The sequence below is a fragment of the Trichechus manatus genome, unplaced genomic scaffold, assembly GCF_000243295.1.
Source record: "Trichechus manatus latirostris isolate Lorelei unplaced genomic scaffold, TriManLat1.0 scaffold00016, whole genome shotgun sequence".
NCBI lineage: Eukaryota > Metazoa > Chordata > Mammalia > Sirenia > Trichechidae > Trichechus > Trichechus manatus.
Genome location: NW_004443952.1, coordinates 292912 through 312782, shown reverse-complemented (window position 1 = coordinate 312782; position 19871 = coordinate 292912). Strand labels below are relative to the sequence as shown.

The 19871-nt window shown below is 38.1% G+C and overlaps 1 protein-coding gene across 2 annotated transcripts in view; it reads right to left on the bottom strand.

Moving 5' to 3' along the window:
- Nucleotides 1-1900: 1900 nt before the first annotated feature.
- The window catches only part of PSMD5 (proteasome 26S subunit, non-ATPase 5), a 38321-nt gene continuing 20350 nt past the window's right edge, over nt 1901-19871 (bottom strand). Inside the window, exons 4-9 of one of the 2 annotated variants that reach the window (XM_023727343.1) lie at nt 13469-13578; nt 11451-11593; nt 10509-10700; nt 9221-9330; nt 6602-6742; nt 1901-3844 (exon numbers count right to left, since the gene is read on the bottom strand). In XM_023727343.1, the coding sequence (XP_023583111.1) occupies nt 3587-3844; nt 6602-6742; nt 9221-9330; nt 10509-10700; nt 11451-11593; nt 13469-13578 (954 nt within the window). In that variant the 3' untranslated portion in view covers nt 1901-3586. The remainder of the gene's footprint in view (nt 3845-6601; nt 6743-9220; nt 9331-10508; nt 10701-11450; nt 11594-13468; nt 13579-19871) is intronic. The other variant, XM_004372114.2, reaches the window with a different exon arrangement.

Here is a 19871-nt window from a genome sequence, read left to right as displayed (position 1 = left end):
TGTGCTCCATAGGGCTTTCAGTGGCTGTAACCTATGGAAGAAGATCTCCAGGCCTTTCTTCCATGGCACCACTTGGTGGATTTAACTGTCAACCTTTCAGTTAGCAAACTGTGCCACCCAGGGATCTGCTTACTAGGCTATTCTCTATTCTTGACCTATCTCCTACTCATTCGTCAAGATTCACATCAGGTATTTCCTTCTCTGGAAAACCTTCCCTAACCTACCCTTAAGTCTTGGGTAGGTGTTTTCTCCTATCACTAAAAGACCTGGAGTTAGAAAGCCAAAAGGGAAGAACGCGCTCAGCATTTCTCAAGCTGAAAGAACTGAAGAAAAAACTGAAGCCTCAAGTTGCAACAGTGAAGGATTCTATGGGGAAAATATCGAATGACACAGAAAGCATCAAAAGAAGATGGAAGAAATACATAGTCACCACACCAAAAAGAATTGGTCGACATTCAGTCATTTCAAGAGGTAACACGTGATCAAGAACAATGGTACTGAGGGAAGAAGTCCAAGCTGCACTGAAGGGAATAGCGAAAAACAAGGATCCAGGAATTGATGGAATACCGACTGAGATGTTTCAACAAACAGATGTAGTGCTGGAGGTGCTGACTCATTGGTCTATGTCAAGAAATTTGGAAGACAGTTTCCTGGCCAAAAGACTGGAAGAGATCCATATTTGCGCCCATTCCAACAGAATGCAGAGATTATCAAACAGTATCATTAATATCACACGAAAGTAAAATTTTGCTGAAGATCATTCAAAAGTGGTTGCAGCAGTACATCGACAGGAACTGCCAGAAGTTCAAACTGGATTCAGAAGAGGACGTGGAACAAGGGATATCATTGCTGATGTCAGATGGATCTTGGCTGAAAGCAGAAACTACCAGAAAGGTGTTTACCTGTGTTTTGACTATGCAAAGGAATTTACTGTGTGGATCATAACAAGTTATGGATAATACTGCAAAGAATAGGAATTCCAGAACACTTAATTGTGCTCACGTGGAACCTGTACATAGACCAAGAGGCAGTCATTCGAATAGAACAAGGGGATACTGTGTGGTTTAAAGTCACGGAAAGGTGTTTCAGGGTTGTAGCCTTTCACTATACTTATTCAATCTGTATGCTGAGCAAATAATCCGAGAAGCTGGACTATATGAAGAAGAACATGACATAAGGATTGGAGGAAGAGTTGTTAACAACCTGCGATATGCAGATAACACAACCTTGCTTGCTGAAAGTGAAGAGGACTTGATGCACTTACTGATGAAGATCAAAGACTACAGCCTTCAGTATGGATTACATCTCAACATAAAGAAAACAAAAATCCTCACAACTGGACCAATAAGCAACATGATAAATGGAGAAAAGGTTGAAGTTGTCAAGATCTCATTTTACTTGGATCCATAATCAACACCCATGGCAGTGGCAGTCAGGAAATCAAATGGTGTATTACATTGGGCAAATCTGCTGCAAAAGACCTCTTTAAAGTATTAAAAAGCAAAGATGTCACTTTGAGGACTAAGGTGTGCTTGACCCATGCCATGGTATTTTCAATTGCCTCATATGCATGTGAAAGCTGGACAGTGAATAAGGAAGACTGAAGAATTGATACCTTTGAATTACGGTGTTGGTGAAGAATACTGAATATACCATGGACTACCAGAAGAACAAACAAATCTGTCTTAGAAGAAGTACAGCCAGAATACTCCTTAGAAGCAAGGATGGTGAGACTTCATCTCGGGTAATTTGGACACATTATCAGGAGGGACCAGTCTCTGGAGAAGGACATCATGCTTGGTAACGAAGACAGAGGGTCAGCAAAAAAGAGGAAGACCGTCAACGAGATGGAATGACATAGTGGCTACAACAATGGGCTCAAACATAGCAACAATTGTGAGGATGGTGCAGGGCTGGACAGTGTTTCATTCTGTTGTGCACAGGATCGCTATGAGTCCAAACTGATTCGATGGCACCTAACAACAACAATTTTCCCTACTATTAGCTACTTGCTACCTGTGTGACTTTGGGATAAGCCAATTAACTTCTCTGAGCCTCAGTTTCCTCATCTGTGAAATGGAGATGTAAGGATTAAATGACATGAACTTAGCACTTGGGGCAATGTCTAATACAGTAAAGTTCCTTTTCTCATTGTCAAGCATGTAATCGGCAGTCAATAAATGTTTATTTATTAAGTAAATGTAACTAAGGCAAAAAAAGGAAGCCACAGACACAAAATAAGAGTGTATTGGTCATACAGCCATACATAGGAAAGGGGTCACCCCTATGAACTCTGAAGTTAAATGAATAAAATTAACACTGCAAATGAGATAAAGCAAAAACCACTTTAAAAAGACAGAATGTTTCTCAGGTCGGGAAAAAAACCTAGCTGTAGCCTAATTAATGGTATTAATGGTAGGGAAATGGTCAGTATGGAAACAGGAGACTCAAAGATACTAAGAGACGGCAGAAGAGAGACAATGAATCTGGGGACAAGAGAATTCCAGATACCTGAGAACCATTTTGTTAAGAGCAGGAATGGCTTAACAACTTCACCATGGCCTAAAAGAAATCTCTCTAGATTCTGAACCTGTCACACAAATAGGTTCATGCAGAAGCCTCTGGACTGATAACCTACAAGCAGAGCAGAATGCTTTGCCATTTAAAGAAGGGCACTGGAAAATGGATGGAAACATTTTTCATCAATAAATAGGAAGATCATCTTTTGTAAATTAATGAGTGGCATCCTGGTTTATACATACTGTCCCTTCCCTTCTAACTCTGATTATTAGTATTCAGTCTCTCTTTGTATGACCCACTCAAGATTGACTCTACGGATCAGAAAAATTAGAGGCAAAACCCTCAACAACGATAACCCGTAAGTAAAGGACATTTTGGGGGCCTTTTTGGTTAGCAATTATCATGCCCTCTCCCCCAAAACCACAAAAGAATTAAAATTCACTGATTTAAAAAAAAAAGCATCAAAAGAACACTAAAAAAATATTTTTAGGTTTATTTTACGTCTATTTTTCAAAGGAATAACAGTGACAAAAAAACCAAAGGAGACTTAACTAAAATTATTTATTCTTAGTATAGAGAACATAATTTTAAGATTCCATACTATTTTTTTCAAAGAATATTTATATCCAAGACTTTGAAAGTAGAATCAGAGGAGGAAAAAAGACTACAAAAAGAAAAAGGGGAAGCAAATTCAGAAACAATTTGGTTCCATTTTACTTAAAGCAGATTATTTTAATAAGACAGTGGGTATGTCCATGAAGTTTTCTGGGAGGAGAACCAGAACTTCAGGTTGTTGCAAAGATTAGGGCAGTCAAAAAAATCTGAAAAATACCTAGTTTACCTAAGACCAAATTTGCCCACTATTAATGTACTACAAACACCTGGTTCCACGCTGTATTTCAATGTAAAAACACAAAAAATACTGGTGATGAAGCTACATTAGATACTCCATGATAATTCTAGGGGGAGGGAAGTCTCTGTTTTGTAAAATATAGATGGAGTAAAGTGCCGTTGGAGAAGTTCTGGTCCCAAAATGCTCCTCTATACTTTTAAACTATAGAAGAAATCATTCACCTCCTTCTACTGCTGTCGTGGAAATAGGTTTTACATAGTACGGACCTTCACTCAGATAAGTCCTGAGCCTCAAATAATTCGGGTTCCCAAAGATTTCTGCAATTGTCTTGGAATTGGCAAGTGCTTTTACCAGTTCATACTTGGCATCCTTTGAAGCTTTGTCATGCTCCACGGACCGGTCCACCACATATTCTACAAAACCTGGACTGTGAAACATAAGTTTCTGAGCCCAAGGTTGGTTTGCAATGGCCTGAAATCGAAGGCAGAAAGAAAACAATTCCTTTGAGCCTTAAAAAGTTAATTAAATTTGTTAGTGAGATGGTACAATACTTTAGAAAGAAATTTGGCAACATGAACCTTAACATTTTTTACCTTCTGCCTAAGTAAATTCCCTCCTGGGAATCTAATTAAAGAAAATAATCCTAACTATTAAAAAGCTTTACAAAGATACAGATATTCATCATAGTCTGAAAATTATAATGTAAATATCTAATAATGGAGAAATGGTTAAGTAAATTATGGTATACAGCAATAAACAACTAAATAAACATTAAAAATTATGTTTACAGATTATACAGATATATACAGGTATACTCAATAGACTTGAAAGCAGAGATTCAGAGACTTGTACACCAATGTTCATTGCAGCACTGTTCATAATAGCCAAAAGGTGGAAACAACCTAAATGCTCATCAACAGATGAATGGATTAACAAAATGCCGTACGTACATACAATGGAATACTACTCAGCCAGTAGGAGAAATGAAGTCTTGATACATGCTACAGTACGGATGGAGCTTGAAGACATTATGCTGAGTGAAAGAAATCAATCACAAAAGGACAAATATTGTATGACCTCACTTATATAAAAAGACAAGAAATGACAAATGTATAGGGACCAAAGCTTATTAGTGGTTACCAGGAGCTGGAGAGAGGAAAAGGGAGGTTAATGGTGGGGGGAGAAAAAAAAAGTTTACAGAGAGTATGTAATGAAATGGGTAAACGTGTTATATAAAAAAGCAGATCCAAATTATATACATATGTGATTACAACAGTGGAAAAACAAAAATTAAAGACTACCCTAAAGAAACTTCAACATATGTGCACAAGACGGTATTTTTAAGAATGCTCATTGTAGAATCATTTTTAATAGATAAGATCTAAATCTTCACTGACAAGAGAATGATAAACTGTGGTGTCTGTATAACAAAATACTAATGACTTTCTAATTATTTCTTTCAACATGGATAAATCTTAAAAACATGTTGGAAAAAAAAGTAAATTGCAGAATGATATGAACAGCATGATACCACTTACAAAGTTTAAGAAAGTGTAAAATGTTACATTTTGTTTAAGGATACATACACATGTAGTAGAAGTATAAAATCATGTATGAGTCTTTATATCTGGAATTTATGATAGTGATTACATCCAGGTAGAGAAGAAGCGGAATAGGATTGGATAGAGGTAAAGAACAATGATTGTATGTTTGAAATATTTCAATCAATCAATCAATACAAATACTAAAAGAAAACACACCAAACAGGTATGACTTTGGGTGATTTAAAAATTTCTACTTCTCAGTCTTCTACAGATTTTAAAATAGTGAATAAGTAACTTTTATAATATAAAAACCTCACCACTACATTTTAATGAAGAACGAGTAACAATCAAGTTTATAGCCTAGTCTCATCCTCTCACAATATGTTCCACAGACCAGCACATCAGCATTAGCATCACCTGGGAACTTGTTAGAAATGCAGAATCTCAGGCTTCAGCCCAAAACTACTGAATCAGAATATACATTTTAAAAAGATCCTCAAGATTAAAGTTTGAGAAACAATGGCCTAGTTAACAATGGCCAAGGATAAACGGTGGGCTGAAATAAAAATAGTTGCTCCAACCAGTAAAACAAAAATTATTTCTATACCTATGATTGACTAAGTGTAGTGTAAAGTAGAAGAGTGGAAAAAATAAAAATAAAAACTGAGAATACTGATGCAGGAGCCAAAATGACCATAACAAGGTCCATCTCCAAGGGTGAAGCAGTCTAAAAACAAATGCTCTTGAAGTTGGTAGGAATATCTGTATTCTTCAAGACCCAGATCATGTATCACATCCTTCAGGAGGCCTTTCCTCTCATCTCCTCCACTCTGCTTTTCCTTACCTAGTCCAGTCTAAGTATACTGCTTCAGATCCCATTATTGATAAGATTACTTAATACCTATAAGCCCAGGCACCACGGTTAAGTATTTGGGCTACAGAGATAAATAAGTTAGATATGGTCCCTCTCTCAAGAAACTTTAAGAAGTGAGACAGGCCAATAAATAAAAAATTTCACCTCATGTAATAAACAGAAAACAGAGGTATAACCCTTACCACAATTGTAATTATACAACTGTATAACTGTATTTACTGCCTGGCTCCCTCACTGGACAGTGAGTTACATGGCAGTAGGGTCTTTGTATAATCTTGTTCACTCTTCTATTTGTTCAACAAATATGCGAAGTATGAGAGCAGAGATTCCTTAATCCCACTTTGTGGGTTTGGCCAAGACATGCTGAAGACATACCTGAGCTAATCCTTGCAGAATGAGTAAGAGGCTAACAAGCAAAGTTAGAGAAGAATGTTGGCTGCAGAGAGCACAGCAAAAGTCCAGAGATACAAAACAAGCAGTTTGGTATTACCAAAACATTAAGCGCCAGAAGGGGAATGGCAGACAATAAGGCTCAGGAAGATGACCAGGACTGCATCAATAGAGAGCTGCTTGTATGGCAGATAAGGGGTCTGGAACTTATTTTGTGATCCCATAGCGCCCCGTTCAAGTCTCTGCCACAGCACGAAACACCTTTTACTGAAACAATCTGTTTATGCATTTGTCTTCCTCATTAGCCTATAATGTAACAGGACAAAAACTGTACTAAGCACTTGTGTATTCCCAGGACATGCACAGTGACTCTTCATGTGCTGAACTGACAGAGTTCTAGGAGGACCATGTGGAACCTACCGTGAACACTTTTAAGGCTGCACAGTGTAGTTCAGGGAAAGGTTGATTACTGATGCCACGGAAAAGCTCCAATGGGTTCCGAGATAAAGAGGAAAACCAGGATTCTGCCATCCTCAGGAGGTCATCAGTCTGTTGCTCAGGCTACAGGACAGAAAAGGACTGTCTCATGACAAGGCTAACTTGTATTGAGAAAAGTATTGGTCTGGAAGTCAGGAAACCTGAGTGTTGATGGCACTCTTGGTCATCAAGTTGCCCTGTGATCCTGGCTAAGTCTGTAGCACTCTTCCCCAAACCCAGCTCAGACATGCCTCAGTTTTTTTTTCTTTTTTAAAATACTTTTATTGTCATAAAATTTTTATAACAAAAAATTGCCACTTTAACCATTTTTAAGTGTACATTCAGGGATGTATGATGTCAGTCTCTTTAAATTTATTGAGACTTGTTTTCTGACCTAACATATGGTCTGTCTTGGAGAGCAATCCTCGCACACTGGAGAAAAATACGTATTCTGTGGTTGGGTGGAGTGTTCCAAATAGGTCTGTTAGGTCTAGTTAGTTTATAGTGTTGTTCAAGTCTTCTATTTCTTATTGATCTTCTGTTTCGATGTTCTATCCATTACTGAAAGTGGTATGCTGACATCTTCAACTATTATTGTAGAACTGTGTATTTCTCCCTTCAGCTTTCTTAGTGTTTGCTTCACAGATCTTTGGGTTTTGTTGTGGTGCATATGTATTTATAACTGTTATATCTTCTTGATGAATCAACCCTTTTATTGTTTTATAAAGTCCTCCTTTGTCTCTTGTAACAGATTTTGATTTGAAGTCTATTTTGTCTGATAAAAATACAATCACCCCATCTCTCTTGGTTACTATCTGCATGGAATATTTTTTTCCATTCTTCCGCTTTCAACCTATTTGTGTCTTGGATCTAAAGTGGGTCTCTTGTAGCCACCATATAGTTGGGACATGTTTTCTTATTGATTCTGCTAATCTCTGCCTCTTGATTAAAGAGTTTAATCCATTTAAGGTCATTACTGATAAGGAAGGACTTACTTCTGCCATTTTGCTATTTGTTCTCTGTCTTATACCTTTTTTGTCCCTGATTTTCTCCAATACTGCCTGCTTTTGTGTTTAGTTGATTTTTTTGTAGTGAACCATTTTGATTCCCTTCTTTTTCCTTTTGTGAATGGTTTTTTAGGTATTTTCTTTGTGGTTACCATGGGGATTACATTTAACATCCTAAATTTATAACAAGCTAGTTAAAATTGATACTAACTTCAAATGACATACAAAAACTGTTTCTACACCACTCCTACCCTGGCTGGTGCTGCAAATTACATCTTTATACATTGTATGCCCAATATCATAAATTCTTATTTTTAATGTATTTGTCTTTTAAATCATGTACGACATAACAAGCAAAGTTAGAAATGAAAAATACTATAAAAATGGCTTTTACCCATAAAATTACCTTTGCTGGCAATTTGTTTTTCTTCATATGGCTTCATGTTACTGTCTAATGCTCCTTCATTTCAAATTGAAAGAATCTCTTTAGCATTTCTTGTAGCGCAGGTCTCCTGGTAACAAATTCCCTCAGCTTTTGTTATCTAAAACCAAAAAACTGAACCCGTTGCCATCGAGTCAAGTCCGACTCATAGCAATCCTACAGGACAGAGTAGAACTGCCCCATAGGGTTTCCGAGGAGCAGCTGATGGATTCAAACTGTGGATCTTTTGGTTAGCAGCCTGATCTCTTAACCACTGTGCCACCAGGGCTCCTTTTGTTATCTAGGAATGTCTTAATTTTGCCCTCATTTTTGAAGGAAAAGCTTTGCTGGATATAGCCTCCATATACAAGTACTTTTAAAAGATGTAATTTCTGAAAGAAACTCTCTGACTTTTCCTTCAAGTCTTTATGTACCTATTCTACGCTTTAATGGTATTCTTTAGCCCCAAGCAGTTACAGCCTTCTGGTGTTATTAGCTGCCCCTCTGTCCTGCATGAGCTCCGAGACAGGCCAAACTGAGAACATCTTGCTTTAGTCCTTTAGGAAATTCCCAGACAAGTTAGAATAGACTTACACAATAATTTGCTAATAAAGTCTGCTCTGCTCCATCTAGAACCAGGGACCAGGCTCTCTCTCTGGGAATGGGGGCCACTGCCACTTTAAGATGGCCATGCAGATCCGGGGAGAGAGTAAGGCACAGGCAGGTAGAAAACCAAGTTTTCCTACTGTTTATATGTCACCTTTTCCTAGATTGATCATTCGCTTAGTTGCTGTAACTCTCTGGATTTTAGAGTTCTGACAAACTTGTTTCTGCCAGTTTCTGCTTCTTTTTTAGGTGCTGTTGTAGGGGAACAGGAACATCCCAGTTTTTCTGAGGTGGCTGATTAAGCAATCTCTAAGGTCTTCTCTGGGTCTAATTTTCTGTAATTCTACTTTCTCTTAAAAATGTCACTAGTCATATAATGAGGGTTATCTTTTCTTACTAACAGTAAGAAAGATGGCATTTACTTTATCAGCATTTATATTAAGTTCAATAGTACTATGCTGAATCATAATGCTATTTATTCACCCAAACATCTCCCAGTGCCCTTCATTAATTTGCCAATCTACTTACTGGTAAATACAGAAGAGATGAAATTGCATCCAAACACCTAATTTTTAGCTCTGTTGAGGCATTCTTTGCTTGATGTCCTATTCTCATGAGTAAGCGCTCAAAGCGAGTTCCTTTGAATGAATAACAATGAGATTTTAAAAACTGCTTTCATACATTATGACTCCTAACCGCCTAAACCAACACAAAAATAAACATGCAGTCAGAGACCAAGTGAGAGGCCTAAAACCACACATGCATACACAATACAGCATACATAAGGCAAACTGTATAGGATATGGAATCAAAAGACCTGGGATTGAGCTACCCTGGTGGCACAATGGTTAAATGCGCAGCTGCTAACTGGTCAACAGTTAGAATCCACTAGCGGCTCCTTAAGAGAAAAGACTTAGCGATCTGCTCCCATAAAGATTACAGCCTAGAAAACCCTATGGGGCAGTTCTACTCTGTCCTATACGGTCTCTATGAGTGGGAATCGACTTAAAGGCACACAATAACTATTCGAATAACTTTAGATTTTCCTTAACTGCAAAATGAGAATGACAATAATATGCTCTTTGCAGAACTGTAAAAGAATCATGTAATAGATAAAAGCACTCAGAAAAGTACATATAACGATATTAGTTGTTATACACAACAGCATATTGACTTTTAACATATACTTCACAAGGGTTCTAATAATATTGCTGTATATTTATTTTTTGTGTAGAATTTGTAGTGCTTTTGAGATACTAGTAGGAGTACCATTAAAAGCATCATTCTTAATATAAAATACAGTGATGAACTTTTCTGTTTCCTTTCCTTCCTTGACATTACAAACAAATGTATTTTTATGTAAAAATTCACAAAAACCTTGAGATTTAGTTGTTATACCCTTTTAAAAAACAAATGAGACTTAGAGAAATGAAGTGACTAAATAAGGGCCATAAAGCTAAGTCAGCATTAGAACTGGGACATGAATCCAGGCCTTTCTGACTTGAGAGCCCATGGCCTTTACACTACGAATACTATTCAAGGAAGATGAGGAGGATAAAATGTATTTGGTCCCACCAACTTGGTTGGCTGAACCCCTAAACAGTGAGAAGCAAAAAAAAAAAAAAAGTTTTCAATAGTAATTATGAGATTTTTTTTTTAGGGATGAGTTTATCCAAGGCACAGTTAAAAAGACTGCCACCTATAAAAGCAGTTACATTCTAAAATGTAGTTAACCTATTAGCAAATGAGTTTATACACTGAATCTCTGTCAAAAATTAAGATATCCTTAAAGAAGGCCAAGACAAGTCATACCAACCTGTTTTCTGCAAAACCTGTTTCCCTTCAACACTGGATCCCAGAATTCCAATTGTGTCCACTGCTACACCAATCATGGTGGGGTCCTGACTTTCTGTCATTTCAAAGACCTTCTCCACAAAGACAGGATAACGTTCACAGATCTGTTGAGGGCTATCCATGGAAGCCAGGTTTCCAAAAAATTTCACAAATCCTACAGTTACAAAAATCTATTTTAATAGAGGAGCAATATAGCACAAATTCTAGGCCCTATGCTTTCATAGGACAGTACTAAACTGCAGGTCAGAAAGAGGAGAAAGGTTAGGCTAGTGTGTTGCCTGAGAACCATAAGGAGATACAAAAGGACAATGATGTGTGGTTCTGAGACAGTATAAACCCCAAGGTGCCAATGAGCAGTGTCCAAATACTGAAGTATTGTCATATTCAAGGAGAACAAAGAACAAGGGCAGTGGACAGAAATTCTAGGGAGGGAAGTTTGGAGTCATTATTTAGAAGAAATTTTTAAACAGAGATACTCAACAATGAAATAAACTAGGCTATGTAAGGAAAGACTAAATCTCCACTTTCTGGAAGTTCTCAAGAAAAGCTAGTCAACCATTCCCCAGAACAGAATGGCTGGAGTAGATCTTTTATTAGAAAAAGATTCCAACTCAGAAATTTAATAACTCTGGAAAAATACTGTAAATACCATTACTACTATTTTTATTTTTCTTTTATCTGAGCTTCAAAAGAAAACTATTATAATGCTCCAAACAGCATTGATTTCTCTAGGAAGTCAGAATCAATAGTGCATGGCTCCTAGGGCAATAGATTCCATTTCATCAATGGGCTATGGATCTCTTCTAAAAGGAACCACCTCTAAGGAAAACAATTCCTGGCCTCTCCTATCAGAGATAACTCAGAAACAGCCATGATCATTTCCACAGGCATCAATGCTTCTTACCTGGCAAATAGAAGCTAGAGAAAGGGTCTGAATCTGCCCCAACAATTATGTTAGAAATCTGATCAATTACTCCTTCTTGAGCAAGGTACTGTCGTCCATGATGAGTATATGCCAGGGATGTCACCATTTCTACACAGGTGGCTCTGCAATGTCAGCAAAACAAACACAAATAGATCTTGCATATGAATAGCATAGTTTACAAATTGTTTTCATATACGTTATCCTGTTTAACATCCTGCCCCTCAACTGAAAGGTCAATAATCCTGGTTCTACTTTTAAGTTAAGGACATAAAGCCTAGAAAGTTACAGTGACTTGTCCAGGATCGTGTAGTTATTACACGGCAGAGTTTAGGCTTAAATCTTGGTCTTGACTTGAGTTCCACTGTTGTTTCCACTACAACACAGCTACTCCCTAAGAAGTTTTTTAAACTTTTCTTTTATTGTGAAATGTCAAACATACACAAAAGTTAAGAGAACAGTACAATAAAACCCTATGTACCCATAACTCTGATTGGACAAAAATCAAGATTTTGCCTTGCTTATTTCATCTTGTTTTATTCTATTTTTTTGATACATTATTTTAAAGCAAATACTAGTTATCTTGCCATTTACCCTTACATAATTTAATATGCATCTCTAAAAACTATAACTCTTTCATTACATAATTATAATATCATTACCACACATAAAAAAATAACATTAATTCCTTGGTATCATTTAATACTCAACCACGATCAAATTTCTCCAAATGACTAAAAAATATATTTTTACAGTTGACCTTAAAATATTCTGATTATTTGCAGGGTATTTTTATGCCATAATGTCTGACACAAGGCCAAAAATTAATTAACAAAACTAATTTCTTTGTTGTTGTTGTTGTGTGCCGTCGAGTCAATTCCGACTCACAGCAACTCTACAGGACAGAGTAGAACTACCTCATAAGGTTTCCTAGGCTGTAATCTTTATAGGAGTAGACCGTCAGGTCTTTTCTCCCAAGGACTGGCTGGTAGGTTCGAATCGCCAACCTTTCAGTTAGCAGCCAAGCACTTGATCATTGCACCACCAGTGTTCCTTAATTTCATCATCAGGTAAAGATATTCAAATGCTTTCAAACAATGTAACTGATGACTGATTTACGAATGAGTTAAACAATTTCAAACGTATTTAACAAACACAGGACAATCACAAAATCATTTAAAACCAACAAAAAACCAAACCCGTGGCCGTCGAGTCGATTCCGACTCAGAGCGACAAAATCATTTAAGGGAAAAAAAAAAAAAAACCCTGTACACACAAAGATAATAACTATAGCATTATTTTTAACAACCAAATACTTAAAGTAAACCAAGTGTCCAACAAGGAAGATGTATTAGTAAACTGTGGAATATCAGCAAGGAAACATTTGGCAGGTATTAAAGGGACTTAGGGAGTAGGGGGCTGTGAGCAATGAGACTGAAATTAACATTTCTTTGAGTACCTATGTTAGCCATCGTATTGGTTTCTATGACTAATTCTCTTAATCCTCATAATATTCTCTTTACAGGGTTGTTATTGTTCCATTTGAGAGACAAGCAAACTGAGGTGCAGAAAGGTTACAATGATTTGTCCAAGAGATACATTCAAGCCCAGTCTTTCTCATTTTCAAAACCCCGTGTTTTTTCTATCATGCCATACTGCTATTATTTAGTAAAGTCAAAAGATGTATATGATAAAATATTAAGCAATACAAAATGGCAGTTAGCACATGATTATAACTTTAAGAACACACATGCTTACAGTTAGGAAACACGGTCAATCAAAAGTAGCTGTATTGTCATGCAGGGTATTTCTAAGTTCCAGCATGTTGTCATGATATAACTTGAGCAATATTTTAAAGGCTCCTTCTTCAGGACATGCATCAGTCATGTTATTGCAAACTGGGCACAGACTCTAACAGGAAAGGTCACACTAAGTCCCCAGGTTGTTTTCTAGCCCTCCAAAAGAGGGCATTTTGCCTTAAGAACTCTCAGTCAACATACCTGACCAGCACATCCTCACCAGTCAGCTCTCTGAGGAGCTGGGTTACCAATCCACTGGTGGTACAGTAGTTTAAAGACTCTGGTGACACAGAAGAAATCTCCACAATTAGCTAAAAGAACAGAAAAATGAACAGAAAGATGAAAACAGCCCCATACTTGCAGGATATCATTTCAAGCACAGAACAAGGTACTTTATGTAATTTAATTGAAATTTTAAATACCTATTATTGGTCTCCACAAAGTAGGAGACTTTATTGAACACATAAGAAATTAATTTGGGACAGAAACATCCCATTATATCTGAGTGTACTGTACTTTTTTTTTTTTTAAGGACTCACCAGTCGGGGTGAATCAGCAACAACAGATTAATTATTTTAAAAAATTCATTCATTGACATATTCTGTCAGTCACTCACTCACTCATTCAATAGTATGTCTTGAGGGTCAACTAACAGAAATGGGAAGACACAGAAGAGTGACAAAATCAGATTTAGGTTTTTAAAACATCATCCTGAGTGCATGTGAAGACAGACTAGAAGTGATAAAGATGGATGAAGGGAGACAGGTTTGGAGGCAAATGCAGTTGTCCAGGTAAGGGATAAGGATAGCTTAGACCAGGGTGGTGCTGGTTAGGCGGATGAAGAGAAATGCACCATGCTATGAGTAAAAGTGAGTGGATATAAGCAAGGAAAACAAGCCCTAATAAAGAATGAGCTCAAGGGGCAGGGCCAAGATAGCGGAGTAGTCAGACTCTTCCTGTGGGTCCTCTTACAACAAAGACCCAAAAAAAACAAGTGAATCAGTTATATATGACAACCTAGGAGCCCTGAACATCAACGACAAAGTTGAGGAGTCAGAAGAGTGGCAGGGGGAGGGAGAGACGGTTCAGAAGCAGCTGAGAAGTTGCCAAACCTGACCCAGCAGGAACTGGCCCCCTACAGGCTGGATCAGCTGGCGTGAGCCGCGAGGCAAGCAGTGGTGCTTGGGATGTGTTTTCCACATCGGGAGAGACAGAGCAGCAGAGATTGGCTCAAACCTCCAGAACCAGCAAGAAATGGCACTTGATCAGCGAAAGACAAGTACAAGCATCTAATCTACTATGCGGATTTAAAAAAAAAAACCCTCCTTTTGGTTAATACCTTCCTCCCATTTACCTGCTACCTCCCTGCTCTGCTCTGGGTCTGGTTCCTTATCAGAGACTGCTGCGCTCACTGGGCCAGAAGTAGGAACCTTGCAGGCCCTGAGCCATTCTCCCAGTTTTGGAGAAGGAACAAATTAACAAATATGGAAAAAAACAATCTGCTAGCTCTCCTAAGCCAGGAACTCTGGGCAGGCACAGCCCCTTTGCCTAAGCACAAGCATGAGGGGTCCATGGACTTTGAATGCCTTTCACCCCTGCATAGACCTGTGGGGGCCCATTTCAACAGCATAGGCCCTCAATACCACAGTATACCAGGGTATATACCTGAAGCCTATTTTCATCTGTATCTGCTATAATGGGGAGTGGCAGATTCGTGATATTTGACACTGCCCTGCCCATTAAGCAGAGTCCTCACCTACCCACATCAGAGGTCTGAAAACTGGTGGTTCCACCCACTCAACTGAGTCACCCGCGACAGGGGTCCAAGAATCAGTGGTGACTCCCAGTCCTTACAGCCAACAGCACTGGGTGCTCATAGTCCAGCTGCAAACCCCACCTACCTATGCACTCTAGGGAACAGAGACACACCTTTCACCCAGACACTCAGGGGCAAAAGTTAGCCCTCTGCCTCGATCAGTGCATGACCCCCTACTGCAGCCAGATACCTGAGTGGACTCCAATCACCCCTGCCTGTCTAGGACTGTATGTCAGACCCTACACTATATATACACTCAGTGACCGACCTAGACACCTGGGCTGAATCCACACAAAAGTAAATGGACTCTTGGGCTCACATATCTAGTAACAGCTCTAGCCACCTGCAGACAGGACATGAGAGCTTCAAAGACACCAATAATCAAACTAGCTCACACTACCAGCCTATTTGGGCATATCAAAACAAAACAAGAAGCTAGGACATAGTAAGTAAACATAAAATAAATAAATATAATAACTTATTGATGGCTTGGAGACAATAGTCAATCTTAAACCACATAAAGAGGCAGATCATGATGGATTCAGTAAGTCGCCAAAACAAAGAATCAAAAAACCTTATGGAGGCAGATAACTTCTTGGAATTACTGGAGGTAGAATACAAAAGATTAATATACAGAACTCTTCAAGAAATCAGGAAGGAGTTCATGCAAAATGCAGAACAAGCGAAGGAACACACAGACAGAGCAACAGAGGAACTTAAGAAGAGCACAATGACAAACTTAACAGGCTGCAAGAATCCACAGACAGACAGCAAACAGAAATCCAAAAGATCAACAATAAAATTTCAGAATTAGACAACTCAATAGAAAGTCATAGGAGCAGAATTGAGGCAATGGAAGTCAGAATTAGTGAGACTGAAGATAAAGCACTTGACACGAACTTATTTGAGGAAAAATCATATAAAAGAATTTTAAAAAATGAAGAAATCCTAAGAAAGATGTGGGACTCTATCAAGAGGAATATCCTACAAGTGACTGAAGTACCAGAACGGGGTGGGGGTGGGTGGGATATCAGAGAATAGAGAGAGAATTGTTGAAGATTTGTTGGCAGAAAACTTCCCTGATATTGTGAATGATAAGATATCTATCCAAGAAGCTCATCAAACGCCACACAAGGTAGATCCCAAAAGAAAGTTACCAAGACATATAATAAGCAAACTTGCCACAATCAAAAATAAAGAGAGAATTTTAAGAGCGGCTAGGGATAAATGAAAAGAAACCTACAAAGGAAAGTCAATAAGACTAAGATTGGACTACTCAGCAGAAACCATGCAGGCAAGAAGGCAATAGGATGACATATACAAAGCCTTGAAGGAAAAAAATTGCCTTCCAAGAATTATATATCCAGCAAAACTGTCTCTCAAATATGATGGTGAAATTAGGGCATTTCTAGACAAACAGAAGTTTAGGGAATTTGTAAAAACCAAACCAAAATTACAAGAAATACTAAAGGGAGTCCTCTGGTTAGAAATCAATAACATCAGATAACAAACCAAGACTAGACTACAGGACAGGGCAATCAGATATCAACCCACATAGGGAAGTCACAAAAATAAATCAAAGCTAAAACACTGAAAATAGGAAAACAGAGACATCAATATGTAAAAGATGACAACATTAAAACAAAAAGACCCCTTCAGGAACAAGGGAGAATGAAGAAAACAAAGGACTAATGAACCACAACTACCATGGCCTCCACCAGGATGAGTCCAGTACAACTAGATGGTGCCCGACTACCATCACTGACTGCTCTGACAGGGATCACGACAGAGGGTCCCAGACAGAGCTGGAGAAAAGTGTAGAACAAAATTCTAACTCATAAAAAAAGACCAGACTTACTGGTCTGACAGAGACTGGAGAAACCCCGAGAGTATGAGCCCCGGACACCCTTTTAGCTCAGGAATGAAGTCACTCCCAAGGTTCACCCTTCAGCCAAAGATCAGACAGCCTCATAAAACAAAATGAGACTAATGGGGCACAACAGCCCAGGGACAAGGACTATAAGGCAGGTAACAAGGAACTCAAAGTCGAGAAGGGAGAGTGTTGACAAGTTGTGGGGTTGTTAATCAATGTTATAAAACATATGTTTACTAACTGTTTAATGAGAAGCTATCTGTTCTGTAAACCTTCATCTAAAGTACAATTGAAAAAAAAAGTATGCAACTGAAAATGAAAAAAGAAAAACAAAACAAAAAAGAGGGATTAAAAAATGTAGTCATAGATCTTTCATATGGAGAGGAAGTCAAGGTGATATAAAGAAATAAAAGACTGGTTTAAACTGAGGAAGATAGGGGTAAATATTAAGGTGACCACAAAGGAAACTAACAATCCTACACATGAAAATAAAAAACAAGAAAAACATAAAGACTCACCAAATACATCTCGAGGAACACCTAGCTCAACTGGCATAACATAGTTTATAAACAAAATGTTCTACATTCTACCTTGGTGAGTAGCATCTGGGGTCTTAAAAGCCTGTGAGCAGCCATCTAAGATACACCACTGGTCTCGCCCCTTCAGGAGCAAGGGAGAATGAAGAAAACAAGATATAAGAGAAAAATTAGTCCAAAGGACTAATGGACCACAACTACCGTGGCCTCCACCAGATTGAGTCCAGTACAACTAGATAGTACCCGGCTACCACCACTGACTACTCTCACAGGGATCACAACACAGGGTCCCAGACAGAGCTGGAGAAAAATGTAGAACAAAATTCTAACTCACAAAAAAAGACCAGACTTACCAGCCTGACAGAGACTGGAGTAACCTCGAGAGTATGACCCCCAGACATCCTTTTAGCTCAGTAATGAAATCACCCCCAAAGTTCACCTTCAGACAAAGATTAGACAGGCCCATAAAACAAAATGAGACTAATGGGGCACAACATTCCAGGGACAAGGACTAGAAGGCAGAAAGGGACATGAAAGCTTATAACAGGGAGCCCAAAGTCAAGAAGGGAGAGTGCTGACATGTCGTGGGGTTGTTAACCAATGTCATAAAATAGTATGTGTACTAACTGTTTAATAAAAAACTATTTGTTCTGTAAACCTACATCTAAAGTACAATAAAAAAAAAATTAGAAAGAAAAAAAAAGACTCACCAAATACAAAATCAACAAGAAAAAACAGGAAAAATGACTCAGCACAGAAAATTAAGTGGAACAAAGAAACTGTCAACAACACACAAAAAAATGACATAAAATGATAACACCAAACTCATACCTATCAATAATTACTCTGAATGTAAATGGACTAAATGCACCAATAAAGAGACACAGAGTGGCAGAATGGATAAAAAAACATGATCCGTCTATATGCTGCCTACAAGAAACACACCTTAGACCTAAAGACACAAACAAACTAAAACTCAAAGAATGGGAACAAATATATCAAGCAAACTACACTCAAAAAAGAGCAGCAGTGGCAATATTAACCTCTGACAAAATAGACTTTAAAGCAAAATCCACCACAAAGGATAAGGAAGGACACTATGTGATGATCAAAGGGTCAATACACCAGGAGGACATAACCATAATAAGTATTTACACGACGAATGACAGGGCTCAAAAATACACAAAACAAACTCTAACAGCACTGAAAACAGAGACAGACAGCTCCACAATAATAGTAGGAGACTTCAACACACGACTTGCAGTGAAGAACAGAACACCCAGAAAGAAGCTCAATAAAGACACGAAAGATCTAAATGCCACAGTTAACCAACTTCATCTCATAGACATATACTGAAACACTCCACCCAATAGCCGCCAAGTATACTTTCTTCTCCAACACACACAGAACATTCTCCAGAATAGACCATGTATATTAGGCCACAAAGCACGCCTTAAGAGAATCCAAACCATCGAAATACTATAAAGCATCTTTACTGACCATAAAGCCATAAAAGTAGAAATCAGTAACAGGAAAAGCAAGAAAGAAAAATCAAACACATGGCAACTGAAGCACACCTTGCTCAAAAACTACTGGGTTATAGAAGAAATTAGGGACGGAATAAAGAAATTCACAGAATCAAATGAGAATGAAAACACATCCTATCAGAACCTCTGGACACAGCAAAAGCAGTGCTCAGAGGTCAATTTATAGTAATAAATGCACACATCCAAAAAGAAAAAAGGGCCAAAATCAAAACATTAACCCTACAACTCGAACAGGTAGAAAGAGAGCAGCAAAACAAACCCTCGGAGCCAGAAAAAAGGAAATAATAAAAACTAGAGTACAAGTAAACAAAATAGAGAATAGAAAAACAATTGAAAGAGTTTACAAGACCAAAAGCCGGTTCTCTGAAAAGATCAACAAAATCGATAAACCACTGGCCAAACTGACAAAAGAAAAACAGTAGAAGAAGCAAATAACCCAAATAAAGAATGAGCTGTGCGATATCACAACAGACTCAACTGAAATTACAAGAATCATAACAGAATACTCTGAAAAACTGTACTTCAAATTTGAAAACCTAGAGGAAATGGACAAATTTCTAGAAACACACTACCCACCTAAACTAACACAAACAGAGGTAGAACAACTAAATAAACCCATAACAAAATAAGAGATTGAAAGGATAATTTAAAAGCTCCCAACAAAAAAAAAGCCCTGGCCTGTGGGGACCATGGTCTCGGGGAACATCTAGCTCAACTGGCATGACACAGTTTATAAAGACAATGCTCTACATTCTACCTTGGTGAGTAGTGTCTGGGGGTCTTAAGAGCCTGTGAGCTGCCATCTAAGATACTCCACTGGTCTCATCCCTTC